This window comes from Grammomys surdaster, unplaced genomic scaffold, assembly GCF_004785775.1.
Source record: "Grammomys surdaster isolate TR1022 unplaced genomic scaffold, NIH_TR_1.0 97, whole genome shotgun sequence".
Lineage (NCBI taxonomy): Eukaryota > Metazoa > Chordata > Mammalia > Rodentia > Muridae > Grammomys > Grammomys surdaster.
Genome location: NW_021604576.1, coordinates 20,256,824 through 20,280,069, shown reverse-complemented (window position 1 = coordinate 20,280,069; position 23,246 = coordinate 20,256,824). Strand labels below are relative to the sequence as shown.

Genomic DNA, 23,246 nt, shown 5'->3' with positions numbered 1-23,246 from the left:
TCTGTGTTGATTGCTTGTAACAATAACCAGATTTATTTTAGAAAAGCTTTTGTATCTTAAAGACCACCTGGTTATTACAATGAGATTAGTCATTTCGGTCTGTTTGAATTCTCTCCACACTATTCTTCTTGCATTCGCTGCTAGATTTTCCAGAACGAGAATTGAACCTCTCATTTTGTTGTGACCCAATTGTTTTTTTTTTTTTTTTTTTTTTTTTGGTGGCCTCCAACACCTAGAGCGCTTGTTTCCAGGAGGCATTCTCGGGTTGGCCAAGAACCAGGGCAAGCACCGGCTCTCTACCCGGCTCTGGCCTCAGGCTGTTCCGTAGACCTTGCACTCGCCTGGGGCCGCAGACTCGGCCGCAGAAGCCCCAGCGCTGCAGCGCTGCACCGGGCGGTCGTCAGCCCCACACCCGGCCTTTGTACGTGCGCCCAGGCGTGCCAGCGCACCCGGCACGTGACCCCGCCGAACGTGGCATTGTGTTATCACGTGACCCAGGTGCGTACGCGACGGAGCGGGCTGCGAAGATGGCGGACGATGAGGCCGAGCAGGAGCGCCTGAGCGGTGGCGGCTGCGCGGCGGAGCTGCGGCGTCTGGGCGAGCGGCTGCAGGAGCTGGAGCGGCGGCTGTGCGAGAGCCGGGAGCCCGCGGTGGAGGCCGCCGCCGCCTACTGCCGGCAGCTGTGCCAGGTGAGCCCCTCCCCCTCCGCGGGCCTCAGCGGCCGGAGCGCGGGCGGTCCGCGCCTTTGTGTTCGGGCGGCCAGCCTGGGCCGGGCGGCCTCGGGCTCCGTGCACGCTCCCGGGCTGCGCCGCGGGCGCCCGGCTGGCCGTCGCGCGCCAGTCCCCTGTCCCGGCCGTCGCGCGCAGTCGCCCGGCCTTTGTTGTCGGGTTAGGCTGCGACCGTAGGGTCTTTGTTGATGTTCTCGAGCCAATCCCGCCGGACCTGCAAGCTGGGAGTGGCGGCGGCGTCTGCGCTGCGGCCGTTGCTGCTGGCTGCTTTCCGCGGTGCAAAGGAGCTGTCACCGTTCCATAGTCAGTTGTCCCTTGGGGGCGGCTTTTCCAGTGCCTGTTTCGCGTTTACGTTCCGGAAGAGTACGATTTCCGGCCCCCCGTGCACCCCCACCCGCATTATTTCTTGGGTTCTTTTCTGTTAAGTGTCTTTGCTTGACAAGGGATTTGTGCTTGGGTCAGTTTTAGACCTTTCCATTCTTGCCCAAGGACATTGGTTTTCAGCAACGTCTTCTAACTAGGATTTAGATAGAATGTTAGTAACATTTTAAATTAGCTTATGACAGAAATCAGAGTTTGGATCTACACCTGGTTTTAACCACGACTCCCCAGTTAACGTGTGGCAATTCCAAGGAGCTGCTGCTGGCTATGGAGAACATTGATTAAATTGCCTAGTTGAGGAGGAAATAGGCAGTTCTTACCTAAAGAGTGAGCCTGATGGATGTGTCATTCTTGAGATTTTGTTTTGGAAACGCTTAAGATTTGAACAATGGTGGAGCATTTTAGGATTTCACAGTTACACTTTCACTTGACAGCGTCCAGATTCTGAAATCTTTATTAGGGTCAGATATAGGGTATCTGATCACATACAGAAGAATCTCCGTTGCTATATGTACTTTATTTTCATGCATTATTTTTTAAAAAATGTATAGGATCAAGGATGACTTGTCTACAAATATATGCAGTCAGAAAGTTCATCAAGTAAGGTAACAGATCTGGAGGCAATATTACAGAGTCATTGTTTTAAACCTTAGTATTAAGAATCTTTGAAATTTGCTATTTTCTTTGCCCTGAAATCGCCCACCATCTCTTACTATGTCTTTATATGCAGAAAACTGATTTTAAGCCTGAAAAATTATTTTAGTAGGATTTACAAATAAAGCTTTCATTTATAAGTGGACTCGACTTTCTGAGTGATGTTTGTTTTGAGACAGTCTTAGTATGCGCTCCTTGCTGGCACTGAATTTTGGGTAGTCCTCTTACTTCACCATCCCAAATGCTAGGGTTACAGATTTGTGCCACAGTGACCAGTTTGGAGTCAGTGTTTGAATCTGTGGGAGAAAAATAAATTCTGCTTCAGTTCGGAATATTCTTTAGTAGAGTCCACTGATGTGGTTTATCTATTTATTTATTTATTCTTATTTTTTAAATTTTTTTATTTTTTTGTTTTTTCGAGACAGGGTTTCTCTGTGTAGCCCTGGCTGTCCTGGAACTCACTCTGTAGACCAGGCTGGCCTCAAACTCAGAAATCACCTGCCTCTGCCTCCCAAGTGGTAGGATCAAAGGTGTGTGCCACCACTGCACAGAATCTCTTTTGTTTTTGAGATTGATGTAAAAGTATCACTCTGTGTGTGTTTAAAATGGTAGTAGGGATTTAGCTGAGTGACTAGCATGCTACATACCATCACCAGCTTTTAAATTACTTTTTTGTTTGTTTATTGTTTTGTTTTTTTTCAAGACAGGATCTCTCCCTCCCCTCCCTCCTTCCCTCCTCTGTGTGTGTGTGTGTGTGTAGCCCTGGCTGCTGTATAGACCAGTCTGGCCTTGAACTCAGAGATTTACCTGCTCCCATCTCAAATTGCCCCCCCCCCAGCACAGGGATGTACGATATGTACCATCACTGCCTGGCCTTAAAGTTACTTCTAATGAATAAAACAGTTTAAAAAAAAAGTAATTTCCTATATTGGTTTATTAAGTGATAAGTCTTAAAGTATATAAATCATTTTTTATTATCTTGCTGATAAAAATCAAATAGTAATGAAATAATCATTGGTGGTTTTCAAAAATTACAAGTAGTAATTCATATTGAGGACATATAGACCTCAAACTCAGTTAGTGAAGGATGACCTTAAATCTTGGCCTTTCCTGTTCCTATCTCACCAGTACCAGTGTCCCAGGTGTGTCCTATGATGTTGGGTGTTATTCCATGCTGAGGGCCAAACCCAGTGTCTCTTGGGTGCGAGGCTTGTTCTCTGAAGACAGATTCATGCTCCCTACCCCAAAATTATAAATTATAAAAGTGATCTCTAATCCTGCATTTGAGAGGCTGAGACAGGCAGGTCAGAGTTTAAGGCCACCCTGGACTACATAGTCCCAGGTTGTAGCATAAGACAGAGGAGAGAGTTGGGATTGGGCTCCAACTCAAGACAGCTTTAGAATTCTTTCTGGACACTTACCTTAGTTAACATGGAATTTAATGTTAGGTATAGGAAGAGCTAGAAATTAAGTCTTGTTTTCTAGCCTTGGAATTACAGTTCAACCTTTTTTATGTCTTCTGTAGACCTGGGCTGTCCATATGCTTCAAGAAAGCCAGTATAAATAAATTTTTGGCAGTCACTGGACTTTAGAGCTAATATTCTGTCAGCATTGAGGTTCAGTTATTTTAAAGTCCTCAATTTTGTGCTTATTTAAGATTGTTCTGATACATTTGCATTTATTTTGTGTCTGTATGTGTCTCTGTGTGCATGTGTGACAGCATGCAGAGGTGAGAGGAAAGCTTGTGGGAGTTAGTTCTTGTCTTAGTCAGGGTTTCTATTCCTGTACAAACATCATAACCAAGAAGCAAGTTGGGGAGGAAAGGGTTTATTCAGCTTACACTTCCACATTGCTGCTCATCACCAGAGGAAGTCAGGACTGGAACTTAAGCAGGTCAGGTCTGATGCAGAGGCCATGGAGGGATGTTACTTACTGGCTTGTTTCCCCTGGCTTGCTCAGCTTGCTTTCTTATAGAACCCAGGACTACCAGCCCAGCGATAGCACCAGACACAATGGGCCTTCCCTGCTTGATCACTGATTGAGAAGATGCCTTACAGCTGGATCTCCTGGAGGCATTTCCTCAAGGGAGTCTCCTTTCTCTGATAACAACAGCTTGTGTCAAGTTGACACACAAAACCAGCCAGTACCGTTGACCCCTTGTCAACTTGACACACAAACACATCACTGTTAATCCTCAACCCTTACATTCTTATTGATCCCCAAGATCTAAATAACTTTAAAAGTCCCATAGTCTTTACAGATTCTTACATATTAAAATTTCCATCCCTTTAAAATATCCAATCTCTTTTAAAATTCAAAGTCTTTTTATGATTCAAAGTCTCTTAACTGTGGGCTCCACTAAAATGCTTTCTTCCTTCAAGAGGGAAAAATATCAGGGCACAGTCACAATCAAAAGCAAAGTCAAACTCTAACTGCCCCAATGTCTGGGATCCACTCACGATCTTCTGGGCTCCTCCAAATGGCTGATGTCACTTCTCTAGCTCTGCCCTCTGGACCACTCTATGCTCAGGTTGATCCACTCCACTGACGCAGCTGTGTTCTTGGTGATCATCCCATGGTACTAGCATCTCCAAAACACTGGGGTCTTCTACTGCAACTAGGCTTTACTAACAGCCACTTATAGGTTCTCTTCACAGTGCCCAGCCTCAGCTGCTCTTCATAACCCCTTCATGCTTTCAAAACCAGTACCATGAGGGTGACTCTTACACATTACCACGTACAGCTGCAGCATGAGGTACAACCTTTGCTATCCCTGGAACCTTCGTGCTCTCAGAAAACACTTCTCAGAAGATTTCACCTCAGTGATGCTGGTCTTTTTTCAATCAACGCTAATTTCTTAGCTCCAGCTAACCAGCATCAATTGTCCCCGTAACATAAAGGTTTTGCTTTAGTAGTTCTTGTATTTTGTTAATCACAACTGATTCTAAAGCCACAGTTAACCAAAACCAGAGTCTTTACAATCAAAACAGCAACAGTCCTGATAAGAGTCTTTAAGCATCCCTCTGAAATTTCACAAGCCTTGTCTCCATCTTCTGCACTGTTCTCAACGTTATCTTCCAAGTTCCCACAGAGCTCTTAACATCCAATGGCTCTTCTAGCCCAAAGTTCCAAATTCCTTCTACATTCCTCCCCAAAACATGGTCAGGAATACCGCACTATGCTGGTACCAATTTGTCTTAGTCAGGGTTTCTATTCCTGCACAAACATCATGACCAAGAAGCAAGTTGGGGAGGAAAGGGTTTATTCAACTTACACTTCCACATTGCTGTTTATCACTAAAAGAAGTCAGGACTAGAACTCAAGCAGGTCAGGTCTGATGCAGAAGCCATGGAGGGATGTTACTTACTGGCTTCCCCTGGCTTGCTTTCTTATAGAACCTAGGACTACCAGCCCAGGGATAGCACCACCCACAATGGCCCTCCCTCCTTGATCACCAATTGAGAAAATGCCTTAAAGCTGGATTTCATGGAGGAAATTTCATTTTCTTTCTCTGTGATAACAACAGCTTGTGTCAAGTTGACACACAAAAACCAGCCAGTACAGTTCTCTTCTACCTTCCAGGGATTAAACTCAGGCCTTTACTGGCTGAGCTGTCTTGCTAGCCTGATTTTTATTTATATATTATTTTAAAAATACTTTTAAAGGTCTTTTTAGCCGGGCGGTTGGTGGCGCATGCCTTCAATCCCAGCACTTGGGAGGCAGAGGCAGGCGGATTTCTGAGTTTGAGAGTTGGAGGCTAGCCTGGTCTACAGAGTGAGTTCCAGGACAGCCAGGGCTACACAGAGAAACCCTGTCTCGAAAAAACAAAAAAAAAAGGTCTTTTTATCTTATGTATATGGTGATTTGCCTGCAATTACATATGTTTTTTACAGTGTTCTCAGAAGCCTGAAAGAGTGTCAAATCCTTTGAACCTCTTGGGGGTCTCTTCAGCTACCATGGCCAGCAGAGTAACAAGCAGAGGGAGGCAAGAGGGTGTGTTGGTTCAACAGGGCTAAATAGTGGGTGTTGGTTTAAACCTGACGGCCAGCCTCAAGTAGTTTATTTTAGACATACTTAAGCACAGCACAGTTTGGCAAAAGGTTTCCTTTTGCTTGATTCAGTCCCATGTGCACAGTAAAGTTTAAGACTGCATCTAAACTCTTCGTACATATGACACCTTTCATAAAGATAAAGATTGACAAACTCTCAGAAAGACGCTGTTACCCACTTCCACTCCCAGCCTTCAGGGCAGATAAGAGGGTTATGTATTCCTTCCTTTGCTGGAACAACCCTATGTGTTTGACATTCCTGATTCCTAGTGCTTATTTGTGATCGTAAGGACCTCCATGCCTTCCTTAGAACATGGAGCTACAGGGACTAGGGTGCTGGGAACCTACCTGAGGTCCTCTTCAAGAGCAACATGTGCTTTCACCACTGAACCCATCTCTCCAGCCCTACTTACTTTTAATTATTGTTATCATTACTGTATGTTCCTGCATTTGTATGTAAATGCAGTGGAAGTCTGGCTACTGCTTTCAAGATTGGATTGTTATTCTACAGTGGGATCCGGGATCAGTTTCAGATTGTCAGGTTTATGTGGCAAGCACCTTTATGTGCAGAGCCATTCCTACAGCCCTGTATTTTAAGGTTAAGTCCCTACATTCTGGAATCTGAGGCAGAAAGATTGCTGAATTCTAGGCCAGCCTGGGGAACCTGTCTCTCAATAGCAACAACAAAAACCCCAATAACACCAAAAACCAATTACTATTTTTCTCTTCCCTTCCCCCCTCCCCCTTTGAAACAAAGCAAAACAAAACACAGTCTCAAAATGTACACAAGCTGCCTTGGTCTTCCTGCCTCAGCCTCAGTGCTGAGGTAAGTACAGACCACCGTGGGCAGCTCCATTGCTTTCCTTCCTTCCTTCCTGTCTTTACTCAAGGTAGTTTTACATATCTTTGGGATAGTATGTTACTGTTGTGCTTATAGAATGAGTGAGGATAATTGACAGCTCTATCACCTCAAAACATCAATAATTTCTTTATAATGAAGTTATTCTATATCCATGATTCTAGCTAGATATTTTGAAAAACACATTACACTATTCCTCTTACTCTAATATGTAGTAGGGCATCCTATTCCTAATTGAAACTTTGTACTATTAAGTAAGTTCTTTTTGTCTCCTCCTAGCGTTTTGGGTTCCACAGTTTTGGTTCTGTATGTGACTGGGATTACTTGTTTTGTGTTTCTGTGTTGGGTTCATTTAATTGAACTTCATGTTTTCCAGTTTAGTCTATGTTTTTGTAGGTGACAGGATTTCACCATTTTGTTGCTGAATAGAATTCCATTGTGCATGATGCTCACGTGTTCTTTATTTATCATTGATGAGCACTTGGTTTATTGCCTGTCTTGATTGTTTTGAATAGTCTCCACTAATCCTGACATGGATGGTGTCTCTTCAACATACTGATTTCATTCCCTTTGTATGTGGACCCAACAGTGAGATTTTTGGCTTTAATGGGATTTTTGTTTTGTTTTGTTTTGTTTTGTTTTGTTTTGTTTTTCTGTATAGTCTGGGCTGTCCTGGATCTCACTCTGTAGACCAGGCTGGCCTCGAACTCAGACATCCGCCTGCTTCTGCCTCTCAAGTGCTGAGATTAAAGGCGTGCACCACCACTGCTCGGCTTAATGGGATTTTTAATTTTATCTTTTTGGTAATAACCATTGACTGAGGTGAGGTGATTCTATGGTGTTATTCTTTTTATTTTTATCATTTGAACCCGGGACCTTGCAAAAGCTAAGCAATCATTCTCAATTAGCTAGCCTCATTTTCAGCCTTCTCATTGTGGTTTTTTTTTCTTTTTTTTTTTTTTCTTTTTTTTTTTGTTTTTTTTGAGAGATGGGTTCTCTGTGTAGCCCTGGCTGTCCTGGAACTCACTCTGTAGACCAGGCTGGCCTCGAACTCAGAAATCCACCTGTTTCTGCCTCCCAAGTGCTGGGATTAAAGATGTATGCCACCACTGCCTGGCAGGTTTTTTTTTTAAATCACTTATGAGTTAGATTTTTCTTGAATTTTTTGTTTGTTTGGATTGCTTATATTATGGATATTAACCCTTTGTTAGAAGTACAGTTTGTAAAACCCTTTTTTCCTCCATTCAGAAGGTTCTCGTTATCTTGTTTCTTTCCTGTACAGAAGTTCTGCAGAGCCTTTTAGTTGGATGTAACACTAGCTACCTATTTTTGCTTTTAGGGTTATATCGCAAAAGCCCTTACCCAGTCTTTTTTCTTGTATTAGTTTTATAGTTTATGCTGAAGTCTTTAATCTGTTTTGAGTTGTTTTGTATATAGTGAGAAAAAGCATTTCAACTTGATTTTTCTCTTTATGGATGTTGGATTTTCCCAGTTTGCTTACTGAAGACAGTATTCATCCCTAATTTATTTTCTTGGCACCTTGTGGAACATTAGCTGTAGATGCTTGAGATAAAAATGAATTTGTTTAAATTTTGAATTTTTACCTCAGCAGGAGTTGGGCTGGAGAATACAGTGGACACACAATTGCTTATTCTCATAAACAATTTCTAATTGACACTGAAGGCCCTGGCCTCTATGTCATCCTCCTTCCCTGCTATGCAAGTGAAGAGATAGAGCTTCAAGTTTCACTTGTTGGGAGGAGTGTTGGTCTTGCAAGAGAACCTGTTATAAATCTTTAATTTTCCTGTTATTTGGAAGTTAGCATAAATTTATTTTTATGTAGCTGTATCATTTAATTATATTACATAGGTTTTTTTTTGTTTTTGTTTTTTGTTTTTGTTTTTGTTTTTTTTCGAGACAGGGTTTCTCTGTGTAGCCCTGGCTGTCCTGGAACTCACTCTGTAGACCAGGCTGGCCTCGAACTCAGAAATCCACCTGCCTCTGCCTCCCAAGTGCTGGGATTGAAGGCGTGCCACCACCGCCCAGCTTATTACATAGTTTCTTAACACCAGCTTACAGTGAGATCATAAGATTCCTCAGAGACAACTTCTTACATTGTTTTAGAATAATTTCTCTAGTTACTAATATAAAATCTGGCTGTCTTGATGGAACATTTTGAATGGTTTTACTCTGCTGAGCTAGTACTGACTGTACTTTTATTGACTACTTACTATTATGGGTAGCCATGATTCCTGGCTTCAAGTACCTTTATAGTCTCTGGAAGACAGACAAGTAATTTTGAATGTGATTTGTATTTTTTTATTTCTAAGGTGAATACAGTATAATGGAAAGTTATTTGTTTAGTAATTTAAATAGATACATTCCAGCAGGGTTCTTAAAGGCACTTTAAGATAATTGTTCACTGAAAAAGAAGCCAATTTAGTAATTGAAGAGTGGCTTGCTTGGGTATAATGTTTGCTAACAGTGTACACTGGGCTGCTTGACTGGTTCATTATGACTGTTTCAAGACTTTGTTTTTAAACATTTTACTCGTTTTGACTGTTGGGGATTGAACCCTAGGAGTTGATGTTAGCAAGGCAAGTGATTTACCATTGAGCTACACCCCCAGCCTAGCCTCTGTTTTAAAGGTTAAATTGGAGGGGATTTTTTTGTTTTTTTTTTTTGTTTGTTTTTTGTTTTTCGAGACAGTGTTTCCCTGTGTAACCCTGGCTGTCCTGGAACTCACTCTGTAGACCAGGCTGGCCTCGAACTCAGAAATCCGCTTGTCTCTGCCTCCCTAAATTGGAGTTTTAAAACTGTCATTCACACACACACACACACACACACACACACACACACACAAAGATTTTCATCATTCTAATGACTTGGTTTGTGATAGTTCCATTCAGTCTAAAAAGCTTGAGCTCTGAATTCTTGAAGTAGTTGGACTTGAAGAAAGGACTTGAAGGAGTCCTGTCCTTTTCTGGGAAAGGACTGTGCTATTGAGAAACAGTGAACAGGAGCAGTTTTTACATTTTTATATTGGAACTAAGTCACAGCAGCATAGCCACTTAGAAACAGGTTCAGGTAAAAGCGCTTAGAATTTAAATGTAGTTTATATTGAGCATGAGCGTTAACAGACTTTCTGCTTTCTTAGCACAGTTGCAAACAGCTGTTTACAGCTGTCTGCCGCTGGGTCTCAGCCACTTGGCTAAGCTAAGTGTAAAGCAGCTCTGGAGCCTGGAGACATAGCAAGGGTCCAATGAAAATTACATAGTAAATTAAAAAAAAATGATCTGGGGCCTGGAGTGGTGGCTCTCACCTTCAGTGAGGAGGCTGAGCAGTGGGATGATTGCTGTAAATTTGAGGCCAGCCTGGGCTATGATAAGACATCCTCTCCCCATTTGACATATTTGAAATTCTGAACTTTTCTTTTTCCTTTCTTCTTTTGAAACAATCTCACTCACTCTTGTCTGCCTAGAACTTGCTGTGTAGACCAGGTTGACCTCAGCCTGACGATATCACCTGCCTCTGCCTCTCAACTACGGGATTAAAGAAACTCTGAACTTTTGTTTTGAGACAAGGCTTCTCTGTGTAGCCTTGGCTGTTCTGGAACTAAGTCTTTAGATGAACTATGACACACACACCCCACCCCTGCCTTCATGTGCTGGGATTAAAGGAGAAGGAAACATTTAAGCCAGGCATTGTAGTTTGTGCCTGTAACCTCAGCACTCCAGAGTAGAGGGATGAAGGAGAGCTCAAGGCTAGCCAGGTTTACTAGCAGGTGGGGAGGGAGACAGAGAACCATTGAATGCTTGCTGCTCTTCCAAAGGACACTAGTTCACTTCCCAGCACCCAAGTTGGGTGACTCATAACCTTCTGTAACTGCTGCTCCTGGGGACCCAGTGTCCTCTTGCCTTCATGGGCATCTACACATATGACAGACATTCACACACATAAAAACGAGAGTAAAATATTTTTTAAAAGACAAAAATATATCATTTATAGCCAATGTCCTAGGTTTAGATGTTATAGGAGTTGTAAGATGCAAGAGACTATATATAGTATGATATTTATTAATACAACAAAATTTAAATACCACTTCATTATGACTGTCACATGTCAGGATGCTGTGTGTCATTAAATAACAAGATAGTTTCACTTTTTGCATACTGAGAGTTGGAAGTCGGGCTCGTGTCATCTAGGCAAGCCCTTTACCACTGTGGTGTATCCCCAGCCATGTCTTGTTTTATGTGTGTTTATGTCACTCAAAAATATATTGTCTAGATAATAATTTCGTCAGGTATAATGATTACTGTCATCACTCAGTGTAAACTACAGTCTGAAATACTGCCTAAAAATTAAAAATAAACAAAATCCCAATAACAGTAAAAACTCTGCCTAATAATTATGTCCTGGGATTGTCTAACTAGGTAATTATTGGTAGATATTTAGGAGAATAAGGTATTTATTTATTAAATTTAATTTTGATTATTTTTGTGTGTTTGGGTGTTTTGCCTATATGTATGTATGTGTACCATGTGCATTCCTGGTGCCTGTGGAGGTCAGAAAGGGCTTTGGATGTACCTCAGTGGTAGAGACCTTGACTTGGAGGACAAAAGCTTTAATCTGTAATTTTTAGAAATATAAGGAGCCGGGCAGTGGTGGCGCACACCTTTAATCCCAGCACTTGGGAGGCAGAGGCAGGCAGATTTCTGAGTTCGAGGCCAGCATGGTCTACAGAGTGAGTTCCAGGACAGCCAGGGCTACACAGAGAAACCCTGTCTCAAAAAACCAAAAATAAATAAATAAATAGGCAGTCTCAAAAAACCAAAAATAAATAAATAAATAGGCAAAGTGTTTGAAATTGTAAGCATGTTCCTTAAGAAGCTAGCCTGATTTTGATTATTAGAGGCTATCTCAATGTAAAGAGCACATTAAATAAGAATATAAGATGGCTTGCTTTTTAATTAGTGATAATTGATTTAGGTATTGAGGGAATAATAGGCCATCATTTAAAAACTTAAATAATATTTATGGAAAACATTTTAACTGTTCACAATTAGTGTGTTTTTTGCATACTGAAGACATTAAATACTGTAATCATTAAATACATGATTCCCTTAAGAATGATATCCTGGACTCAAATGGTATGTGAATGCAAAGAAAGTTGCTGGGGTCTCCCATTACCAAGATAGACAACCAGGTGAGCTGGCAGGCCTGATTTAAAGCAAGTTAAGGGAGTCCAGAACAGATAACCTTTATCTTGCTCCATCTCTGTGGACATTCCGTTCCTGGGGTACAGGAGCTAGAAACTGTTGCTGAAGAAGTCTGGAAACTGTTGCTGACCCTTTGTCCTTGTCTCAGGCCAGGTGGCGGGGCAGTTTCTGAGGGCAGGACTGGAATTGTCCAGTTCTTGGAAACAGAGATTTAGGCCTTGTCTCCTGAACTGCTGCCAATTTGAAGCCTGTCATGGAGTCAGCCTAGCCTCAATATCATGTTCTAGAATGTGCTTATGTCATTTTAAGCAAAGGAAACTACCAAACGTTCTGTTGCCTTACACATTTTGATCTGAAATTAAAAGAAGAGGTGAGAAAATGTGTTCTGTAGTTATCCTTATACCCTTGTTTCTTGATTTATTTATTGACTTTTCAGTGCTGGAGAGCCAAAGCTGAGCCTTGCTCTTGTTAGGCAAGAACTCCAGCAACGATTTACACTGTCAGCCCCTAGAAACCTTTCCTTACAATACCCAGAACAGGATTTTTGTTTTGAGGCAAAGTCTCAGTGTAGCCTGGAGCTTGCTGTGCAGAGGAGGATGAACTTGAAGTCCTGGTCCTTCCAAGTGCTTCTCAAGTATTTTTGGTTGTACCTCAGAAGAAAAATGTTGCTTTTCCCTCTAACTTTGTATTAAAAAAAAAAAAATAAAGCTTTCTAAAGAGTGATCAGTACAGTAAGGGGAGGATGGGTAAAGAGAAGGAGAATTTATTGGAAAACAAATGCTTTTGAGACTACAGCTTTACAGTGGCCTAGAATTTACTATGTTGGTCAGGTTTCCCACAATCCATGCCAATTCTCAGCATATTGAATACTGCAATTACAGTATGGGCTGTTGCACCTGTTTCTTTTTTTTAAAAGTGTTTTTTTTAAAAAATTATGTGTATGAGTAGTTTTGTCTGCATGTATGAAAGTATATCACATGTATGCCTGGTACCCACAGAAGACAGAAGAGGGAGTTAGATTCCCTGGAACTGGAGATATAGGTGATTTTGGCTCACCATGTGGGTGCTAGGAGGAACCAAACCTAGGTCCTCTGCAAAGAGCAACTTATAAATTTGTGTGACTAACTAAAACTACAGTAAGAGTATATAAACAGACATCATTATAAGCAATACAGTTGAGTCTGCAAGACTCTTCCCACAATGAGGAGCACTAGTGGAGTCACTTATTAATTCTGTCCAATTTCTTCCTTTAAAGAAAGAGTTTCATTGTGTAATCCTGGTTGGTGTGGAACTCACTCAGAGACCAGAGTAGCTTTGAAGTGCCTCGTGCTCTAGGATTAAAGGTATGCACACCCTGGTTGCCTCTCTGTCACATTTTTAAAGATTTCATACAAGATTCCTCAAACTGCTCCATAAAATAGAAAGGAAAGTAGCACTACTAAGTTCATCCAAAGAAGCCAGTAAGTATACCAAAACCAGATAAAGTTAACACAGTAAAACTGCAGGCCAGTGTCTCCTATGAAGAGAGATGCTAAAATTCTTGCAAATCAAATATACAAACATGTTAATATCATACAGAGGCTTCAGAGTTGGCTTAGTCAGTGGTGGTTTGAATTTGAATGGCCCCCATAGGCTCATATATTTGAATACTTGGTCCACAGTTGGTGGGAATGGTTTGGGAAGGATTAGGGAAGGATTGGCTTTGTTGGAGGAGGTGTATCACTTGAGGTGGGCTTTGAGGTTTCAAAGGTCCACACCAGGCCCAGTCTTTCTCTGTGCCTCCAACTTGTAGTGAGGATGTAAACTCTTAGCTACTGCGCCACCATCATGTCTGCTTGCCTGCGTGCTGCCATGCTTCATTCTGTGATGGTTGTGGGCTCACCCTGAAATTGTAAGCAAGCCTCCAATTAAATGTTTTATTTTGTGAGAATCTGAATTTTGATTTCCAGTCCCCATATAAAAAGATGGTACACTGTGCATACCTGTCCTAGCAATGTAGGGGTCGGGAGCAGGACAGAGACAAGTCGATGTTGGTACTAACGGCCAAAGGGGAGCCTCAAGGTAGTGAGGAGTCCTGTCTGGAAAATGTGAAGTTAGATAGCTACAGAGGGAAACTCCCAAAGCTGATTCTGCCTCCAGAGCTAAAAGCCCATGTACATACTCCTGTATACACGTGGAGTCTCTTAGGCGCCCCTCCTCTCCCTACCTCCCTTTCTCTCTCTGACAAGCCTACATTTAAATAGCAGGGGAAGACACCAGGTTGACCTCTAATGCATTCTACATTGAATTTATCTCCAGTCATTTCCACTTGGCTTTCTTAGACTTTTGTCTACGTTAAACCTGTCAAGGAGCCTAACAACAGAGCTGTCCCATAAACTGGTAGGCTGGTTTTCACAACTCTGTTTTGGTAGTTTGTATGCATACACTGTTCAGATGATTCTCTTTTTCCATATGAGCAAAGCAACTCAATTTGTCTGACAGTTATACAAACTACCATCCTGTACTGGGGGTGGGGAAGTAGTAGTTAGTTACTCCTGCCTCAAACTCATAGAGATCCACTTATCTATGCCTCCTGAGTGCTGGGATTTAAGTTGTGTGTCTGTCACCACTGCCCATCTGCCTATGGCTTTTTGACTTCAGAACTAGCAGTTCAAAGGAGCTGTAAAGTGTGGTATATGACTATTTTGTTAAGATAGATTGTCCTGGGTATGTATGTCTATGGTGATGTTTCCAGGAAGAAGAATGGTTTCTGTGTTAGTGAACTGAGTAGATGGCAAAGTGGTGACAGCAGTCTACTGATGAGAAGCTCCTGGGACAGAATTTCTCAACTTGTGTGTCGCTGTACAACAAGGTTGAACCCTTTCAAGGGGTCACATTTCAGATAGCCTGCATATCAGATATTTATAATAAGATTCATAACAGCAAACTTATACTTACAAAGTAGCAACAGAAATAATTTTAGGGTTTGTGGTTACTGCAACACGAGGAGGGACTGTATTAAAGTGTCACAGCATTAGGAAGGTCAGAACAACCACTGTCTAAGGAAGAAGAGGCAAGCAACTTGTTCTTCCTCACTTTAATCCTTCTTCCCTAAAGTTTGCTGCTGCATCTTTTCTACATCAGACTCCAGGTTCTTTGTCTTTGGGCTCAGACTTTTATCAGTAGCTGTTGGAGGTAATATCACGGGGATAATCAACAGATGTCTGCTTGGACTTAAGGCCTGCTCAGTAGGACATGATACACTTGAAACTGTAAACATAGCCAAGAACCCACAAGCCCTAGAGGAGAACTTATTACTATAACATTTACTTAAGTTGATAAAGTCCCTAACTACCTTCTAAGTACTCTTTTTTTTTGGTTTTTCGAGACAGGTTTCTCTGTGTGGCCCTGGCTGTCCTGGAACTCACTCTGTAGATCAGGCTGGCCTCGAACTCAGAAATCCACCTGCCTCTGCCTCCCAAGTGCTGGGATTAAAGGCATGCACCACCACTGCTTGACTCTAAGTACTCATTTTGATACCCATAGATAAGTGTAAATCTCACCTATCAAAGAAACTTCTTTATATAACAGACTAAACTATTACAGAGAAGCTCCTCCTAAGAAGTGCACAACTGATCTATGCACTAGCCTCTGTGGTTTAATTTAACCTAAAGTCTCCTAGATTAAAGAAACTCAGTATCATTCTCACTGACTGTATAAACATTGAGTGTATTCATAGGTGGTTCTGTAAGTAATTCAGGGGGAGGATAAGAGAACGGAGGTAACACTAGTTTGTAGCTACAAACATGAAAATGAGATGATTGAATATTTAAATTTTATTTTCTTTTTTGAGATAGGCATTGAACTCATTTCATGATCTTCAAATTTCCATCTCCTAAGTGCTGGTAAATACAGGCATGTTACCTGGTGTAAACATTTTTAAATACTCATAGTTAAAATTAGTTAAATCTTTTTAACATTTTTTACCAACTTTAAATTTACTATATGAGCCATTATATTAACCTTCATTGTTTTGAGAAGTTTGCTTCATTCGAAAGCAAATGAAAGAATGTGATTTATAAATTAACTTAATAAAGAACTTAAAAAAATGCATGCTGGGGATATAACTGAGTTATGGAGTATTTACCTAGCTCTGTAAAGTCTTCTGTTTGATTCCCAGCATAACACAACAACAACAACAACAACAACAAAAGCCCAGTTGTGGTGGTTTGAGTGAGAATGAATCCCATAGGCTTCTGTGTCTGAGTACTTAGTCCTCAGTGGAACTATACAAGCAGGATTTAGGAGGTATCAATTTGTTGGAGGAGGTGTCACTAGGGGCTAGCTTTGAGGTTTCAAACGAATCAGGATGTTTTGAGGTAGTTCTACCTCTTGTTTGTGTTCTTGCTACCAGGCCTTTTCTCTGCCATCATGGACTCTAACCCTGTAGATCCATAAGCCCAAGTTAATGTTTCCTTCTGTAAGTTGTCTTGGTCACTGGTATTTTATCAGAACAGTAGGAAAGTACCCCAGTGCCAGACTGATACATAGGAGTCAACTGAAATCATGACCCTTGACAGGTGCTTTTCCCACGAAGCTGTGTACCCTGCTCTTTAAAACATCTCATTTTATTGTGGGTCTCTTCACCCTCATGGATCTTCAGCCAATCCAGTCCACCAGGGAAAGAGAGCAGAGATGTCGAACAGGGAGTGTGGAAGCCCTGTTAAGTACCTACAGTGAATAAACCACATCAGGACCTGCAGTTAGTAGGCAGATCAACTTTATTTAGGGTGATTGAAGGCTTATGAAGTTTTGGGGGATTGAGGACATCCGTGATGGGCAAAGGTCATTGGCTAGGGGCTCAGTGTACCTATAATGACTTATTAGCATGAGGGAAGCATTTTAGAATCTCAGATGCTTTTTCTAATTCCATCCATTTACCTAAGAATTCCTCAAATTCATTGTTTTTAATAGCTGAGTAATAATCCATTGTGTAAATGTACCACATTTTTTGTATCTATTCCTCAGTTAAAGGACATCTGGGTTCTTTCCAGCTTCTGGCTGTTATAAATAAGGCTGCTATGAACATAGTGGAACAAGTGTCCTTGTTATATGTTGGAGCATCTTCTGGGAATATGCCCAGGAGTGGTATAGCTGGGTCCTCAGGTAATGCTATGTCCAATTTTCTGAGGAACCACCAGACTGATTTCCAGAGTGGTTGTACCAGCTTGCAATCCCACCAACAATGGAGGAGTGTTCCTCTTTCTCCACATCCTTGCCAGCATCTGCTATCAACTGAGTTTTTGATCTTGGCCGTTTCTGACTGGTGTGAGGTGGAATCTCAGGGTTGTTTTGATTTGTATTTCCCTAATGACTAAGGATGCTGAACATTTCTTTGGGTGCTTCTTGGCCATTCAAGTTTCCTCAGTTGAGAATTCTTTGTTAGAAAATATCATCCTGAGTGAGGTAACCCAATCACAAAAGAACACACATGATATGCACTCACTGATAATTGGATATTAGCCCAAAAGCTGGCAATATCCAAGATACAACTCACAGACCACATGAAGCTCATGAACAAGGAAGACCAAAGTGTGGGTGCTTTGGTCCTTCTTAGAAGGGGAACAAAATACTCATGGGAGCAATAGGGAGACAAAATGTGGGACAGAAACTGAAGGAGGGGCCGTCCAGAGACTGTTCCACCTGGGTATCCATCCCTTGTGCAGTCTCCAAAGGTAGATGCTGATGTGGATATCAGGAAGTTCATGCTGACAAGAGCCTGATATAGCTGTCTTCTTAGAGGTCTGCCAGAGCCTGAAGTATACAGAGGCAGATACTCACAGTTAACCATTGATCAGATCATGGGGTTCCCAATGGAGGAGTGAGAGAGAAGACTGAAGAAGCTGAAAGGGTTTGCAGCCCCATGGGGAGAGCAACAATACCAACCAACCAGGGCTCCCAGGGTCTAAATCACCAGCCTGGGAGCACATATGGAGGGACCCATGGCCCCAGCTCTATATGTAGGGGAGGATGGCCTTGTCGGGCATAGATGGGTGAGGAAGTCCTTGGTCAGTGAAGGCTGGATGCCCCAGTGTTGGAGAAATCGTAGGTGGGGAGGTGGGAGTGGGAGGGAGGGTGGGTGGGGGCATATCCTCATAGAAACAGGAGGAGGATGGATGAGGGTTCCTGGGTGGGAGGAAATGGGGAAAGGGGATTACATCTGAAGTGTAAATAAAATATACAATAAAAAATAATTAAGAAAAAAGAATCTCAGATGTTAGCTCAACAGGTTTTGTCAGGTGATAGGAAATTGGTCCTATAAACTAACTGAGGCTACGTGACAGTCCTCATGTAGAGGCCTATATGGGGGCAGAACATCCTCTCTCTCACCTGTGCCCACTTTCACATGTCTGCCCCAGCAAAACACTATCTAACTGACTTAACAAAGAACCCTTATGTTTCTGCTTTAAATAAATTTTATGACTTATGTAAGGTCTTCAAATTGTTCATCTACATGTATGCAGAGACTTAATGTTTTTGTCTTTATGTGTATGAGCATATGTGGAATGCACTCCATGTGTGGTATGGAGGACAAAGAAAGATAGAAGGTGTCCTATAACTCGTTTTCCCCCGACGAAAGGCATCTCTCTGCACCTGGAATTGATATATTTTAAGCTAGCTAGTAGGCCCTGGTGGTCCTCTCTTATCTCTGTACTTTGCCCAGCCTTGGGATCTGAACTCAGGCCCACATAATTCCACACCAGGTGTTCTCAGTCACTGTGCCATCTCTCTAGCTCTCCTTTATACGGATGTTTTGCTGATTCTCCATTTTGTCATCATTTTTAAATGATTTCTTTTTTGGTACAGGGTTTCTCTGTAACTCATTCTGTAGATTAGGCTAGCCTCAGAGTTTCATCTGCCTCTGCCTTTCTAGTTCAGTGCTGGGATCAAAGGAGTGTGTCATCACTGCTCAGCTAAAGGTTTTTTTTTTTTTTTTTTTTTTTTTTTTAAGTTTTGTGGTGTGGCTGGGCGGTGGTGGCACACGCCTTTAATCCCAGCACTTGGGAAGCAGAGGCAGGTGGATTTCTGAGTTCGAGGCCAGCCTGGTCTACAGAGTGAGTTCCAGGACTATACAGAGAAATCCTGTCTCGAAAAACTAAAAAAAAAAGTTTTGTGGTGTGTATGTGTTGTGGGCCACCCTGGTATCAGTGCTGGGAATTGAACTCAGATCCTCTGAAAGAGTAGTGCACACTCTTTATTACATACTGTATGTATAATTTTCTGTTTTACATATGTGCTGACTAATTTACATCAGTGTGACACAAAGTCATCTGAGAGGAAGAACCTCGACTGAGAAAATGCCTCATGTAGCTGAGGCTGGCTTTGAACTTCTGCTTCAGTTTCCCACTGCTGTGATTGCAGGTATAAGCCATGATAGCCAGCAGACAATAATTTCTAAGGAGAATGATTGTGATAAGTGTGACCAAGTTGGGGTTGAGATGGGGATCTAGACACAGTGGTACATGTCTGGAGCTAGTTCTAAGCAACTAACCCCAGGTCCTCTGCAAGTTGTTGTTGGTCATAGCCACTCATAACTGCAGTTAAAGAGGAGTCTGAGATACCTTCTTCTGACCTCTGAGGGCATCAGTTAGAAACATGGTGCACATACATAAATGCAGGCATAACTGTCATACACGTAAAATATCATTTGCCTTGTGTGGCATACTTTTAGACACTGTACAAATATCTACAAATACTGAAACTATAGAATGTTCTAATTATGGATGGGAAGTTGTCTTGTGACTTTTAATTTTTTTTTTAACCAAACTAATAAAAACTTCCTTACTGCTAGTTAGTGTAAATGGGTAAACAGATGGATAGTCATTAAAATTATACATTCAAATATACCAAAATTATAAAATTTAATGCTTTAAAGTATTTTAAATAATTTGATTGTATTTCTGGTACAGATCAAACTTAAAACCTTATGTGGGATAGGTACGCAGATGTTCTTTCATGAATACACTGCTAGTTCTTAAACTGTCTAGCTAATTTAAAATAGTAGAAAATGCAGAACTGCTGGGCAGTGGTGGCGCACGCCTTTAATCCCAGCACTTGGGAGGCAGAGGCAGGTGGATTTCTGAGTTCGAGGCCAGACTGGTCTACAGAGTGAGTTCCAGGACAGCCAGGGCTACACAGAGAAACCCTGTCTCGAAAAACCAAAAAAAAAAAAAAAAAAAGAAAGAAAAAAAATAAAATAAATGAAAATGCAGAATTACGCAAAGCAAACCATATAAAAGCAACCCCTGACAGTGTATATGCTTGCTCACATACACTGTTTTTGAACAACAAGCAAGAGTCTGAGGCTGTTTGTTAATGGAGACTTAGAAATCCAGATGGCATAAAAAGTGAAAGTGAACATTTTCTGTATATGGGGATGGAAGGACCAGCCTTTAGTCTGGTTCACAAGGTCAGTGTAAAGCTGGGGATGGATGTAGAGACAGTGGTGTAGATATGAACCGTCATTCCAGCTACTCCAGGGAGAGATGGCAGTAAACAACAAACTAAGTAAAGCTGGTCAGTTTTTATAAATTGAAAAACGATTTCAGTTGTCAGCAAAGGAGATACAGGGGCTGCACACATAGCTCAGTTGGTACAGAGCTTGCCCAGCACGGGGAAGTTGTGTTTGATCCTCAGCAGTCACCATGGTGCTGTGTACCTATAATCCCAGCACTGCCAGTTTCCTTAGAAGTTAAACACAAATTTACTGTGCCTGTGTGCACCTGCGTGCATGTGTGTGCAAATAATAGTGAGCCATGTGGACCTGGTACGTTTTGTCTCATTACATCACTGACAAATATTTTCTTGGTTATGAGTAGTAGACAGTTGAAATTTCTTTATTGTCAACAGGTTTTGGGTGTATCATTGCAAGTTGGATTGCTGGTTTGGTTAGTAAATTAGAGTAGTATTTAGGCTGGGAAGATAGTTCACTTTTAAAGAAGTGGAGGCAGTTGGCCAGAAGTGCAAAGTACATACCACTTTTTGTTAGAAAGATGATCTCAAACTTTGATGAAATGAGAAAATCAATTTTTGAAAGCAATTTGACCAATATATGTCAGTAAAATTACATATCTGTTTGTTTATCCTATTGGTTTCTGTTCATCTGGGAGTATGTCCTATAGTAGAAAATTCAATATTTCAGTTAACTATAGTAAAGGAAGAGATAGCATGGGTGGTTTTAAAAGCAGTACATAATTTGAGGATTTTAGATTTTTATCTTTAGCTGCTACGCTGCTCCCAATCCCACATACGTCTCCTCTCCTCCCTCATTTTATTTTATTTCATTTTATTTATTTTTGGAGACAGGGTGACATGACACTGTAAGTCCCAGACTGGCCTGGTATTTGTGGTCCTGCCTCAGCCTTCTGTGCACTGGTATTGCACTCAGGAACTGTAGCCCTCAGCTGTAGCTCTTTTGTTTGATCCCGTTTAAAGCATTAAACAGAAAGGCAGGAGAGATGGTTTATCTGTTAAGAGCATAGGGCTGCTGTTGCCAAGGACTTGCATTCAGTCCCAGCACCTACATGGTGGCTCAACAACTGTCCATAACGCAGTTCATGGGATGGATCTGACACCTTTGACTTAAGGGCACAGGGTATGTATATGATACACATACATACATACAGGAAAAACATTCATACACATAAAACAAATCTTTCTCTTGAAGTAGAGAGTTATAGCTAGTTTTAAATTATTAATTGTATTTCATAGATACATACTCATTTTTATATTTTAGTGTAAATGTCTTCTTTTTTTTTTTTTTTTTTTTTTGGTTTTTCGAGACAGGGTTTCTCTGTGTAGCCCTGGCTGTCCTGGAACTCACTATGTAGACCAGGCTGGCCTAAAGTATTTCTACTTTAAGAATATTTTAAATGTCTTTATAATAGATACCTTGGAATTTTATTTAATTTTTCCTGGGGGGGGAAAAGTGTGATTTGAAACATTGTTGGTTCAAGTAATTATTTTCTGGAGGCTGTCCTCCAAGGCCTTGAACTGTGTATAGGCCCTGACCCTGCCTCCCAAACACTGGGACTAGAGGTGTGTATTACCATACCTGGACATTCCTTTTATTACTGAATAGTAGCTAGCCACGTGGACATGACATTACTGACAAACATTTTCTTGGTTATGAATAGTGGATGTTGAAATTTCTGTCGACAGGTTTTGGATGGATCACTAGAAGTTGGATTGCTGCTTTGGGTAGCAAATGAGTATTTAGACTGGAGAGATCATTCATTTGGTAAAATGTTTGCCCTACAAGCAAACCCCAGAGTTTGAACCCCAAGATTCATAGGGCATGGTAGTGGACTTGTAATTCCATTGCTAGGAAAACAGATGCTAACAAACCCCTGGGACTTGGTAGCCTGCAAGCCTAGTTCACTGAGACTGTTTGAGAAAGCAAGGTGGACAGAATCTTAGGAACAACTCCTTAGGTTGTCTGCACACACAGGTATAGAAAGTTTGTGTTTAACTTTTAAAGAAACGGACAAGACGTTTGTTTGTTTGTTTGTTTGTTTGTTTTGTTTTGAGACAGGGTTTCTCTGTAAAGCCCTGGCTGTCCTGGAACTCACTCTGTATACCAGGCTGGCCTTGAACTCAGAAATCTGCCTGCTTCTGCCTCCCAAGTGCTGAAATTAAAGGTGTGCACCACCACTGCCCAGCACTGACAAGACTTTCTAAAGCTGTATTTTTTTCTAAAGCTTTACATTCTCTTTAGCACAGTGTATGGAGGCTTTAGGGTTTTTTGTTTTGTTTTTCATCTTTGCCAACATTTGGTATTATCTGCACCCCCCCCCCATTTGAGACAGAGTCTCTTGTAACCCTGTTTGACCTGGTACACCCCAAATAGGAGTTGGCTTTGAATTCACAGCCACATGTTTCTACTTGCTGAGTCCTGGGCTTAAAGACATTCAAAGTTCCATGTAGGTGCTTGGAGTCAGTCTCAGGTCCTTGGAATTTTATTTAATTTTTCCTGGGGGGGGGGGAAAGTGTGATTTGAAACATTGTTGGTTCAAGTAATTATTTTCTTTTTCAATGAGTTTGTTGGTTATATAAAACTGAGTCCTAAAAGACACAGAAACTCATATGGCTAGAGATGTACTTAAATTTAAATTCTAACCAGTCAAGTCACTATTAAATGCTTTATTCTGTGTTTGAAATTCAGCCTTTTTAAAAGATAAAATTATTAATTAAACTGATAGTAGTCAGTAAGTGGATGATGCTTAGTTCAAGTTATTGTAATGTATAAGATGCTCACATGTGTTAGCTGGGCTTGGGAACCTATTATCTGTGGATATCTTTCCCTAAAGCTGAAGCT

At 41.4% G+C, this 23,246-nt stretch overlaps 1 protein-coding gene across 1 annotated transcript in view; it reads left to right on the top strand.

Annotated features, from left to right (window-relative positions):
- The first annotated feature begins 504 nt into the window (after positions 1-504).
- Znf292 (zinc finger protein 292) overlaps positions 505-23,246 on the top strand; it is a 73,167-nt gene continuing 50,425 nt past the window's right edge. The window contains exon 1 of the mRNA XM_028780519.1: positions 505-689. Within this exon, the coding sequence (XP_028636352.1) occupies positions 528-689 (162 nt within the window). The 5' untranslated portion in view covers positions 505-527. The remainder of the gene's footprint in view (positions 690-23,246) is intronic.